General features: G+C 43.9%; 1 protein-coding gene and 1 long non-coding RNA gene across 10 annotated transcripts in view; one reads left to right on the forward strand and one right to left on the reverse strand.

Moving 5' to 3' along the window:
• LOC144890696 (uncharacterized) overlaps positions 1-7,819 on the forward strand; it is a 30,957-nt gene extending 23,138 nt beyond the window's left edge. The window contains exons 14-15 of one of the 8 annotated variants that reach the window (XR_013622437.1): positions 547-3,927; positions 4,042-7,819. This is a non-coding gene — a long non-coding RNA (uncharacterized LOC144890696). Of the gene's footprint in view, positions 1-546 lie in introns of all 8 variants that reach the window. The other 7 variants (XR_013622439.1, XR_013622438.1, XR_013622440.1 and 4 more) reach the window with 7 other exon arrangements.
• SLC68A1 (solute carrier family 68 member 1) overlaps positions 7,683-13,407 on the reverse strand; it is a 16,803-nt gene continuing 11,078 nt past the window's right edge. For both annotated transcript variants that reach the window (XM_078772144.1, XM_078772145.1), the window contains 5 exons: positions 11,805-11,925; positions 9,515-9,611; positions 9,146-9,317; positions 8,691-8,884; positions 7,683-8,347 (listed from right to left, as the gene is read on the reverse strand). In XM_078772144.1, coding sequence (XP_078628270.1) covers positions 8,073-8,347; positions 8,691-8,884; positions 9,146-9,317; positions 9,515-9,611; positions 11,805-11,925 — 859 coding nt within the window. In that variant the 3' untranslated portion in view covers positions 7,683-8,072. The remainder of the gene's footprint in view (positions 8,348-8,690; positions 8,885-9,145; positions 9,318-9,514; positions 9,612-11,804; positions 11,926-13,407) is intronic.

A 13,407-nucleotide genomic window follows, 5' to 3' on the forward strand; every position in this document is an offset into this window, starting at 1 on the left:
GGTTCCTTCTGATGTCTCGAATGTTGTATTTGGTTTTTCATTCATTATGATTGGTTCATAACTAATAAAAGGGGGAAGTCTTGTTTCTTGACCTGTAGTTTATTACGCACCTGTTTGCATTCGGCATATTTTCAGTGATACGATGTCGTGATGTCGACGGATGGTAAGATTTAATGTAAGGAAAACAAAGATGGTGGATCTGACGCTGCCTCCATCCAAGACTTCCTCACCGAACCCTCGACAGTTAGAACCACTACCTAGTCTAGTGAATGTTTGTGTGGTCCATCTTGAAGTTTATCAATGTGAAATACTGTGTTTTAAACATTGATGATGTATTTACTTTGTTATTTACACGGAGTGCAATGATGTGTTTATCTGTCAATCCTCTGATGTTTCCATGAAGCACAATCTCTAAATATCCTGAGCATTCCTGATGAACGAGTTTACTTTCGTGTTCAATCCTCTAATCCTTCACTGATAATAAATCTTTGATTATGATTGGTGTTTTCATTCTTTGTTTCACAAGATGTGTTTTCGTGTGTACAGAGTCCTGGACAAGTCGAGATGCATCGTCCTCATGTACGTTATATAAAGTTATTGATGTTTGAATGTGTTCCTTGTCCGTGTATATTCGTTTTACTCTTCGTATTATAAGAATAATCTTTCAAACTTGTTTCCCTCTAAAACTTGGTGGTGCCTCGTTAAGTCTGTTTTTGGTGTACGGTCCCCTTCCGTCCCTTCCCTCGCTTCAAATGGCACCACAGACGACTCCGCTTGTGAGAAGGCCAAATGCCTCAATTCTGTCTTTGCTTCAAAATATTGTGTCCCCAACCCTTCACCATCTGTCCCCACCCTACCTTGTACTCAACTGCTTCTGGCAACTTGACTGGTTTTGCAACTTAACATGACGCCATCACATGTCCTAAAAACCTGTGTGTTTCACTACCTCTTTTCCCCATGTAATTTGCCCTTGGTCATATTCCATCAGCTTTCAAGTCGATCAACGCCACTGTATTACATTTAAAAGGTGCAAAAACGGATCCCCTTAACTAGACATATTCGCTTACTTCCAATAATCAGTGAGGTCATGGAATCAATAATCACACTTTATATAAAATCTTTCCTTTCTTCCAATGGTGGATGGGGGCCTTCAATGTAGGCCCCACATGAGATCAGGGCCAACTCTCTGCCGATGGCATCCAAGGCCAACTACACACACGGCTTACTGACTTCCTCTACTCTCGACGAGATCCTTTGATTTCTTCTCCTTGTTAAGGCTGGAGTGCTGGCTTGGGCCCAGTCATATTCCTAATGTTAATCAACAGTCTTTCTGACTCTGGAAAATGTATTTTCTGACACCTCCACCCTCTGCTGTGACATTTCACACCCTTCAGATAGGCAGGCAGCAGGCTCTTCCCCCTCTGCAGACCTCGTTAGATTCACAAGCTGGTTCAAGACTTGGAATATGCCTTTCGATCCTGACACATCTCACACACTCACTCTGTCTCTTTAAAAAAACATCTGGCAAACCCTCCCATATATTTATTTAACAAGCCTCTTGAGGTTCAGTCACTTAAACCTTTGGACCTCGGCAATAGCCATGATACTTCATGGGGGAACCATATTTAAAAGTTGGCTTTGAAAGCCAAGCAATGACTGAATATCCTCTGTCGTGGTCTTTCCTTGACCTTGACACCTGAAGTTTTATCTACCTGCAAGGCCTTCATCCACAGCTTGATGGAGTACTGCTCTCACTGTGAGCTGGTGCTCCTGCTCAGCCTGACACCGTGGATAGTGAAGCCTTCAAGACAATTGGTATCTTCCGCAATGAAGGTGAGTGTCTATGCTTGTCGCCTTCACATTGCAGATAGGTTGGTGGTCTCTGTCTTTTCTGTGTTCTCTCCATCCCTCTACCCCCAATGTTTCTTCAGGGTGCATGCCAGTAACCCCCTTCTGGAGAAACTCCCAAATTCCAGACTCACTGCTCACCTATACTCATTCGTTCCTCTTTCTACCACCCCCCCCCCCCCCTCCCCTCTCCAACCTGTGGAACCAACTTCCTCAATCTCAATTTAATTCTACCCTACAAGGCTTCAAGAAAGATGGCTGTTCACCAACACCTCAGGGCATCCACCATCCGCAACCATGATCCTTTCTACTCCCATTTACCCACCCTAAGCCCAATTGTTCCCTGTTTCCAGTTTTTCTTTCCAATTATGTGATGGAGAGTTTGTGGCTGTATCCATGCCCCTCTATCCTGCTGTCAGTGTCTCCATCCTCACCTCTTCTTTGATTATTTATACTGTTCCTTTTGTTGTTATGTCCTGGTTACCTCTGCCACCAAAGGTGGATGGAGGTTATGTTTTCACCCCTGTCTGTTTGTCTGTCCGTTTGTGAACAAGATATCTCAAAAAGTTATGGACGGATTCGGACGAAACTTGACAGAGATGTAGCGTATGACGTAACGACGAAATGATTAGATTTTGGTGAAGATTCGGATCCGGCTACTACAATTTAAGTTATTCTTCACCATTGGGAGATAGGGTCAAAAACTATACATGGCGGGTATCTCAAAAAGTGGTGGACCAGTTTGGCGTCTGTCAAGGACGATTCGATTCGATTTTGGTGAAGATCTGAATATGGATTCGGATATGAGAATTATTTAATTTTTTAAGTGAATCCTCACCATTGGAAGATTGGGCCAAAAACGAAACATCTCGAAACAGCAGGATATCTCAAAAAGTTATGGATGGATTTGGAAGAAACTTGTTGGACAGGTTGTGTGTGTGTGACAAGGAAGAATCGATTTAATTTTGGTGAAGATCCGGATCCGGCTAGTCGAAGTTTTTAAATGATTCTTCACCATTGAGTGATATGGCCAAAAACGAGGGGTACATCAGGGTATGAAAAACTGGACCTATGGTGATTCCTGTGATTGATTTTGATTAAATGTGATTCTGTATTGCGATTTTTCTGGTCTACTCTGAGATACAAAACGGAGCCCTAGGCTAGGCCTTGCAGCCTTCTTCAAAAACAGGCATGGATAACTTGGACATCGTCCACATTCAACAACAACTCACGTTAGATACAAAAATGTTATGGTTTAACAATTTTGTCAATCTGCCCAATGCTACATGCCCTCTACTTGTGGACATGCACCCACACACATTCAGGCAAGATTAATTATGTGATTGAAAACATTGTTTCTAGTTGGTGTTATTCATTGGACGTGTGTGGGACAGATCTAAAATCCATGGCATACTCGTACAAGGCCGCCGCTCTGAATGCATTTCCTTCACTGTATACAATTTTGTTCCCATGCGGCAGAAAGCGTTATTGACATTACATGACATCGCTTGATCACATACAATTACCGGGACTCAGGTTATCGATCTTCACTGGTGTGTGTGCAGTAAACCACTTTTGATAAACTGCCATCTCGTGCTCACACAAAATCTGTGCTTTAAGCCGCAGAATTTTGTCAAATTGTGCCAACGAAAATCCACACGTACACAGCAAGCTGGGCCCGGCATGATGAAAATATATCGGATTCAATGAGTTGGTGCATCCATTGCTAAGACCATGCGCATTTAAATGTTTGCTGCAGGTTTGACCTGCAATGTAAAACACGTACGGGGAAAGGTTCGGTGAGCAGGCTGAGGAATGGCTTGCCGTCCGTGGGATGCTGTACGTCCCGATAACTCCTGCTACTGTTCTGCTCTTCGTAGGTATATTTTGTGAGTTAGAGCCCCTGACCTGTGTGTGGCATCAAATTGACAGATCATGGCATGCCATGAGCCCAGATCATGACATCCCAATGGCATTCTCCTTAGCTAAGCTCTTCACCTCGAGCCTGGCGAGCAAGTTTTGTGAATGAAAAACGTGTAAATTCAAATGAATTTTCCATTATAAGAGGCAGAGGTTTGGGTGAGTGCTGCCACAATCATCGTCTTTTGTCTATTTTTTTTTTTTTTTACTGGTAATGTTTATTTTATTTAAATTATAATGTTTAAGATCCACCTTGTGTTCCTTCTCCAGCAGTAGGTCCTCATTTGGGAACTCCTCCCGGTACGAGTCCAGCAACTCCTCTCCATCACCCTCCTCCACCTCATCAAAGCCGACAGTCTGTTTTGGCCATTTTGATGATGTTACGTCGTGTTTTCAACACATCATTCACGCCGAAACCCATTATTCATGTTGTTGTTTTTTTTTTAAGCCTTGACCAAATTAAGGACAAGGTTTCCCCCGTACACAATTCATACAGGAACGAATGACTTCCCTCAAACACTCCTCAACATTACATAGAGCATCCCTTATTGTAAAGGCATTCCAGAATTCCTTTAGAGTCCTGTGATCATTATCAGTTGATTTCACCTGCAAATGATTATCAGGTTTGCAAATATTCTTTGGATATAATACAACTTGAATGAAGCAATGACTCCCTGATCCTCATATCACCTGTACGATCACCTCTTTCATACCGTCCTAAAACATCCATTTTTATTTCAATATAGTGAGGGCCTTCCTCTATTTTGCTCACACTACCAACCTTGCTACTCCACGGACGCTTTCCAGTCATGAATGCAGTGGTTATGCTTATTACAGCGCACAATCCATGCGCAAAATGGGAAACGTCATGAAACACACGACACTAACATGGAGGGTTTCCCGAAACAGGGGAGGGGAGGCAGGGGAGAGGGGAAGGCAATCTCGCCGGAAACTGACCGTGTGTTAAATCTTAAATACGTTTTCATGTTGTTCAGTGTGAAAATTTAATCTCAGCATTACTCATGCACGTGGGTCATGCAATTCCAAAAAATGGTATAAATGACAGGCGTGCACGACTCCAAAAATGCGCAAACACAACACGCATAACGCAAGCTCACAGTACTGGAACTGGAATGTACGCCGTTAAGTGTGGGTGACGTCACAATTCTTCCCAAAATGTTCTCCGCTCCTCACCTAAATTTGCTTGTGCTTAACCTGACACTACATTCATCAACTTTTCTCCAACTATCATTTTTCAATTTCACGATTCTAGTGCCGTATCGACACTTTCTCCCAACCAGCACATTAACACCCTCTTCAGCCTCCCCACCCCCCCTCCCCCCCTGCTCAAAACAACTAATACCTTTCTTGTCCTCTGATGGGTCCTGGCCTCTTGCCCCCTCCATCTTGTCTCTTGCATGTAACATATATCTACCTTTTTCCTTCACATTTCCAACACTTCCCAACTGCTCCCACTCACTGTCCCCACATCAGCTGTACCAATTCTCAACGCTACCTCTACTACCTCTGTGCTCAGAGGTGATGAACAGCATCAGACTGTTTGCCACCATGGTGATCAAATCTATTTCCCTAGACCTAGAGAATCTGAGATGAAGCAAAGTGCATATTCAAAGCTTTGTAGCTTGAAACGATCACTGTCTTTGCTCAGAGCTCTATCGATTATTTTATTCGCACAATGCGAGTCTTCTTTCGCCCTTCTCTCTTTCGTCCTTCTATCATTCCTTTCCCTTTTGCAGTTCGCTTGCATTATTTTTCATTAGCCTTCGTGCTTTGCTGGTCATTTCTCGTGCACAATTTGTATTTGGCGTTTAGTCTTCCTACATTTTCTGACAATCCTTTCGCTCTTCCTTATATTTTCTCATCCTGTCATTGCATGCCTTCACTTTTGCGTTCCCATGTCTGATAGCTCCGTTGTTGGACCCTCTGTGCCGTCCACGAAGCTTAGGTGCCCTGTCAGGAGACACATTTAACACAAGCGAGTTCGGAGGGTCCCAGCTTCAATCAGGACTTGAACCAAAGTTAACATGTGTTACCCTCCCAAACCCCGGTGACGGCGCCCCTCAGTCTTGAGAGGGAATTCGGCAGAACGATTTGTTATTTTGAGTGTTCTAATGAACCATGGCAAACCACACCAATGCAATTGTGTAGAACAAAATTAGTGATTGTATTAAAAACTCTCACATACACAATAATAACACCAAACAAAAGTACCATAAAAATATCATTTGCATTTCATGAACAATTAATATGATGGTGCCATCATTCCCCAATGCTCTCCAAGCAATATACTCACGATATGCCAAACGTGAGTGCAATCCAGCCCCACGTCCACCAACGATCAAGCCGATATGGAAACCAATGGCAATCAACACGTAGAGGTCGATATGGGAATCCCAAAGACAAAGCACCAGGCGGACAGCCGCCTCAAGGAAAAATGATGGATCGGCCTGTAATGAAGGCTCTTGCTTTCCCGCCAACAATAGTTCACACTATTGTTTCACCCGATAGGTGAAATTCACACCCGATAGGTGCCCGCCCGTTTTACCAAAACCTGAGACACAGGTTTAATTGCAATCGCAATTTGGGACGATGTTGTCGGCAATCCCTTTCACGGGAAGCCTCAATTCATTTGCGACCAATATTGAGGAAGTCTGCTCACTGCTCTTTTCCCCCACCGATTTTCCTCCTACCTCCTCTTCCGGTTTCTTTGCTGCATTTTTATTTTTCCTCCACAAACATTTCTTTTTACTAAAGTCATCTCCATTTCACACAGAAATCTTAACATTACCTGAAATTAAAAATCCTACAAGTATATAATAACAGAGGCGGAAGTGATGAATCCGTAACACCCAGCTCATCTTCATCACCGATCATTCTTTGCCAACCACCCATCTCTCCCTTCCACATCAGATGCATGAGGCCGGCATACGTACTGTAGTCAACTCATTGCAGACAAGGATCCAAGGGTGGGAATATTGGTGTCGGGAATAAGGGGAATGTATAAGTGGTGTAATTATTGTACATGTATGCAATTTCATCGTTTCATCTGCCTAAGGCTGCCTGTTGTAAATACCTCCATTTTTGGTCATTTGGCAATACAGGCCATTTCTTTAAGAAACTGTGTCCTGACCTATTTTGTCCATTCTTTTGGAGGCACAAGACTGCCAAGATGTTTGGCTTGCTCGGATTTGTTATCAAAGTTCAATCTCAGATGCTTAACGTTGGCTCCGCTCAGCTGACCGACGAAGGTCTGTTACATAACTGCCAGAACAGTTCCCCTTTTGCCTCGCTTAACTCACTAATATGGTAAACCGACCTTTGGTGGGAAGATCCGGCCAGAGTTGTTGCAAACAACGTCCGTGGTCTCATTGACATGCCATCCTCCGAGTTATCCAGAAGTGACGGCCACAACAAACCATTTACAATATTTCTATCGGTTTTTGTTTTTTCCCACAAAATATCGTTTTGCTTTGACAATGCCTTGTAGCTTATTTCAGGTCTTCATATTTTATTCAAACTTTGTTTCTAAATATGGTTTTTGCACCAAAAACTAAACTTCAATTTTGTTCATGTTTATCCTTGAGGAAACAATTTGCAGTTTTTGTATTTAAAGCAGCTTCAAATTTCATTGTTGGAGTCGGATGTTTTAAGTGTCATTTGGCATGTCACATAGAGATTGTGACAAGCAGGAATGAGTAATCGTGAGATACACAAAGTAGCTTGTGCTGCCTGGGCTGAGTTTGACCCAGATTTCATTCAAAATGATCCCAAGAAACTTCCATCTTTTGTGCATTTTGTAGAGCTGTGTTCTCTTGTGGGCTAATGCCAATCTGTAAATCTATGGTTATGAAATGACTGAGTCAGATATAACTATGCACAGATGAAAACACATGAAAGAAACAATTTATATTTATTTTTCAGCATACTTGAACTTTTCCTCGAACACCCACATGACAGTTTGCTCTGATAAATGTAAACAACTTTCCCTCTGTTCACATAAATAAATAAAATAAACGTGCTGAATTTTGAATGCAACTTCATGGGTAGTTGCATACCACAGTAAAACCTGTACATAACCACAATTTAATAGTCAGTGGTGCAGACTAAGAATCGATGTTGGTTGGACTGAGACGAACCTGATTTAATTAAACAAATGATCCATTATTTGACTGCATTTACTCTCAAAACAATGTGCCCAATACCAAGTCCGTTGAAGGCTTTGGTCAAAAGTCCTTGGATAGGTGCCCGCCCGTCCATCTTGGCGAGCAACCACCTGCCACTGTTCACACGTCCTTCACGCCCCAGTTACTCTTGGGACTCTCTCTCCGGGACTTGACAGCCTGAAGGTAGTGGCCGTGCAGCCTGAAGTGTGACCAAATGACCAGTTGGAAAAGTCCACAAATGGCTGGCACCCAGACCAACAAAGCGAAGCATCCCTGGCGCAAGGCTTCTTTGGCCTCCCCTGGGGCATTCAGGGCCGGGCTTTGCCTTGGAAATGCCGAGATTGGCGCCGTAGTCATGAGCGGTTGAAGCGATGAATGTTGAAAAACGTCGAAACCTAACAATGATTAGAAGGAATTGGATCATGATTAAAAGTTGTTCTTGCAACATCCTTGAATTTCCGAATCAAAGCCATATTAGCATTTGCGTAGATCATCCAGAAAGCACTGGTGTTTTGTCAATGTGTGATGCAAAAAGAAAACCGATTGGATGTTCCATAACCAAATCATCCAGACCCTTTTCGCCACCCAAATCCCACAGCAACAGCAGGTGGTTGAGGCAGCCCACATATCACCAGGTACACAGGGCACAATTAGCCGGTGGAAACCGCGTTTGTGATTCTGACAGCTTTTGTCGAAAAGGGTCGATTGCATTGAATGGAAAAAAAAAACCATGCTCACCAGATAAGGTAGCCAACAACCACGTTCCGAGAAGGGGAGCCAAGGTTTGGCCTGGCCGTGTGACGAACGCCACCATGCCAAATAACATCGCCGAAGCCACATGGCGGCGCTTGTGGAGTACAAAATCTTCATCCACGAGATCACTCACCACCAAGTACAGAAGCTTGCACGTGCCCTCCGTGAACACACGGTTACTGGGGATTGGGACGATGGGAGAGGGTTCAACCTTTATCCAGAATTTGAGACGGCATGGCTTGGTCTCTAAGACAAGTTTCCCTTTAATCCACTTAGGTAAATTCCAATGATAAACTGCAGACCCAGCTTCCAAATGTATGTGCACAATTCAAACAGGTTGTCATCTTTCTCCTAACCCATACGAAACACAGCTTTGCATACATCTGTGGCCACATGAAGTGAAAGGAGGATAAGGAGCGTCAAGAGTACGCGAAGCAAACCTGGCAATGAGCAAACAGAGCAGGCTGACGTGCTCCGAGCCTGCGGCCAGCATGAACATGCTGAGCACCAACTTGAAGATGAAGAGCCATTTCACGATGGTGTACACACCATGCCGCTGGCAAAGTTGCATGAAGTACAGGTTCATAAGGTGGGGAGCGAAGTAGGACATTCCTGCAAGAGGATAACGATCGAGTCATTGGCTCAAGGAACCGAGGAGCAACGTACGACGACATCCACTTGGATCACTTGGCTTGCTCAAAGCACGCCAGCATCTCAAGACATTGAAAATGTCCTTCAAAATTTCCACCAAAGCAAACGAACCATGGCAATAAACCAAAGTAACAATTGACACTTTATTATTATTATACCAAGAAGCAAAGATCCGGTGGTGAAGGAGATGCGATCAGAAAGGAGATGTTCCAGGAACAGGGGGAAAAAGTTGCTGTTGAAATGGCAGTGGAAAACCTGCGTAGAACATGAGGGACATGCAGTTGTATTCCCACACGTCTCCAATTGGGTTAACCCATTTCAATTTTCCTTTTATAACTTATAAATACAGTCAAGTACAAGGCAAACAATTTGATAAATCAAGTTATTGATAGCATTCAATGTGCTATAAATATACATGAGATGAAAATAGGTGGTGGTGGGTAGGATGGCTCAAGGAGATGGCACAATTGCTTTTACATCGATTAGTCTGGGTCCCAATTCCTGATCCAATGATAAACTACCGACGTGGTGTTGCACCAACAGGGGGTACAATATTCTGGCTGTCCTGCCTGCGAGCTACAATACCTTTGAAAAAGAGTAGACATTTGTGTGCCGGTACTCAGCAAATTATAGTCTTGCCCTATTCCCTGGAATGCAGCACCGCACCGACTTCAAAGGCACACCTCATACCACCCATGTTGAACCATTGCCATGAGACGTCCTCTCAGTGCTGGTCAACTGCCACTTCAGCCACGTGTCTGTCCTCTTTTGGCCAAAGTTCAAATGCAGCTGGGAAATGGCCATTTCAAGAGTACTCCAGCTTTACCAACTGCTATCCACTCAGAGATGATTGGACAGATATGAGAAAACTGTTCTTCATTGAACGAAGCCTTAACTGTGGGGGAAAAATGACCGCATGGGTGGGTTTGGCCTGAAGTGTGCCTACCACTCAGAGTTGTAGCGAGGGCTAAATTGGCAAATCTTTAAGAATCCTCAGTCAGGCCAAGACATGCCACATGCTCTATACAAGTGGTCGTCCAATTCCCAGCTTTAAAAACTGTTGGCACCAAGTCGATAGCCGCTGTTTGCAAAGTCCTCCTCTACGAGATCGCTCGCCACCACTTCATTTTTGAGATCGCTCGCCACCACTTCATCTACAAGATCGCTCACACACAGCATCACTTCATCTACGAGATCACACACAGCACCACTTGATCTCCAAGATCACTCACACGCCACCACTTGATCTACAAGATCGCTCACACAACACCACTTAATCTACGAGATCACTCACACACCACCACTTGAGCTACAAGATCACACACACCACTGCTTGATCTACGAGATTGTCCAACACCACTTGATCTACGAGATCGCCCAACACCACTTGATCTACGAGATCGCCCAACACCACTTCATCTACGGGATCATACATTTCAAACAATGCTTACGGCATTTACTCCTGCAGCAATGAGCTTCAAAAGGCTCATAAATGCTACAAACCTGCTACAAAACTTGAAAACTACACAATACATTGCTACAAAACTTGAGATGATTTTGTCCACCTCATAAATGTACCAAATGGTATTCATAGAATACTTACCCTGCCTAGTTGATTTGGTGCGAGCCAACTCTTGTTTTTGAAGGGTTTTTTTTATCCAATATGGCTGCCAGACCACATGAGCGATGACATCATAAATTTATATTCTGTAATATAATTGTTACGTAGATCACGCTTAAGAAATTTCAAACTGATCAGACTAAGCGTTGTCCCTGTCGAATTATGACGTCATAATTAGGGCACCAATGATGTCATCGTTAACAACACTTACTCCCCATGTGGAGTTCTTTACAATGAGCCACGTTTAAATTTTTTCCATGGAGCGGTTTCGGAGAAATAGTGGTGCAACGTTTTCCCCAAGATCGCGCCTGTACCACATGACCTACGACGTCATAATTATCATTCAGATATTTTGCAGAAGAAGGCGCTCCTACGGTGAAAATGTGTCCATTAGACCAACAGTTGCAGAGAAAAAAAAATTCATACCGATCGGATGAAGCGTTATACTTGTCGAATTATGACGTCATAACAAAGGCACCGACGACATCATTAGCGTATCTTATTCCCCATGGGGAGTACTTGACAATGCGCTATGTTTCAATTTTCTCCATGGAGCAGTTTCTGAGATATAGAGGTGCGAAGTTTTTCCCAAGATGGTGCCCATACCATGTGACCTATGACGTCATAATCATAAAAGCTCTGCAGGCGGAGGCGCTCCAATGGTGAAAATTTTGTGTCAATCGGCCCACCAATTGCCGAGAAAATGAATTTTAAAAATGCAGACACGCTCGCCAAACATACTTAGCTGAGCGCCGAACCCGGCTTTTTGCTTTGCGAGCGCAGGGTAATTAGCAAGGCAGAAAACACTCAAAGGCTGCAGAACTTGCCTGGATCAGATTCATGATGACAAACCAAAGCAGGTTGCGATGCCCCGATAGTTGCTTGATGTACTGACGCAAGCTGACCAGCACCTCTGCATCAACGCTCCCGGTCTCATCCTCGTGTTGTCTTGCATGAGGAAATGAGCAAGGAAGGAAGCCACATGTTTAGGAACATATGCAATGATATGTGGCAGGACAAACATCCTGAGTATCTGCAGCATTGATTGCAGAGAACGTGAAAGGCAAATTACTTTCAAGTTGGCCGAAATCAAATTCCACTTTGGGAGCACACTGCTCGTTGGAAAACAGAAGTAGGAGCAAACAATTGCCACTGAGGTCGTGACCAATGATAATGATGCTTGGGAGGAGTGGATCTCATCAAAAAATATACAAAAATGAATCGGCTCAATCTTGTATGGTATTGTCATGTTAGAGTGCCCGTTAACACGGTATGCCTCAGCGCCAGGACCTTTCGTCACGGAAAATTAACAAATCGTCTCTTATTGCACTACGTTCAGTTATTTTTACTTTTGGTTACCGTTCCCCAAGGATCATTCAAATGACCGAAATCGATGGCACATGCACACAGGAAGCAGATGGCTCAATCACTATTTTCTTACCTTATAAAAAGGGTATATTTTGTGTAGAATGGTACAGGGTAGAAGGTAGACAAATCAAATCAAAAGACACAGAGGGAAAAAGGGACACGGAAACATATATTATAATCGTGAGAAACCTAACCCACTCTCGGCCCCACAGAACACACTTTTACAATAAGATAAGAATGCAGACAGGACTTCCCTTTGTCTACAACACGCAGGGTACACACAGGACTCAATGCAGTCCACTTTGGTAACCAGGTGCGGGACGACGACAGCCAGCGACAAAGTGAGTCCAAAGACGAAGAAAAGGAAAAAAAAAAGAGCACGATGAAGTGAACCAGCAACGAGGAGCAACAACAATGATCAACCCCTCAACCCGCCCTCGCGGTCATCTTTGACCTTTCCAGACAAGGCCTCCTGGTCTGCCCTCCGTCTTCTTCCTCCTCCTCCATGCGCTTATTTTCGCTCTGTGCACGTCGAGTTCTCGTGTCTATCTCTGAGGCCCTTCTTCCTTATCCTCCTCCAAGCGTGGTGACTACTTCCCCTCTCTAAAAACAGGATGATCCCAGCTTGGATCAAATCCAAACTTCCGCAGAGTAAACCACGATCAATGTCTCTTCACAAAACTCATCCATGATCTCCTTCTCATCCTTCTCTTCGTCTTCTGCCTATTGGGCAGAATCCTACTCTGGGTGTCCTGCCCATGAGGCAGCCCCAATAAAAAAAAAACCATTGCCACTTCCGGTTCCACAGCACACTGCGATGCCATGGCTAACACACACTGACCAGAGAGTTTGTAATGACCCTAAATCACACACATTTGACACGTGTGCCTCTGTGACAAGGTCCACACCTATCCCTGCCCACAAACAACAGGTGTTTATGCCTACATGATTACTCAAACTATCTTGACTATATGCTGCCTCCTCAGCGTCACATTTTAACAAACGACTTATTCTGACAGGTCCCTGGTACATGGCAATCTAAGCGACTTGAAGCACACGGAC

The sequence above is a fragment of the Myxine glutinosa genome, chromosome 2 (assembly GCF_964187855.1).
Source record: "Myxine glutinosa chromosome 2, kmMyxGlut1.1, whole genome shotgun sequence".
Lineage (NCBI taxonomy): Eukaryota > Metazoa > Chordata > Myxini > Myxiniformes > Myxinidae > Myxine > Myxine glutinosa.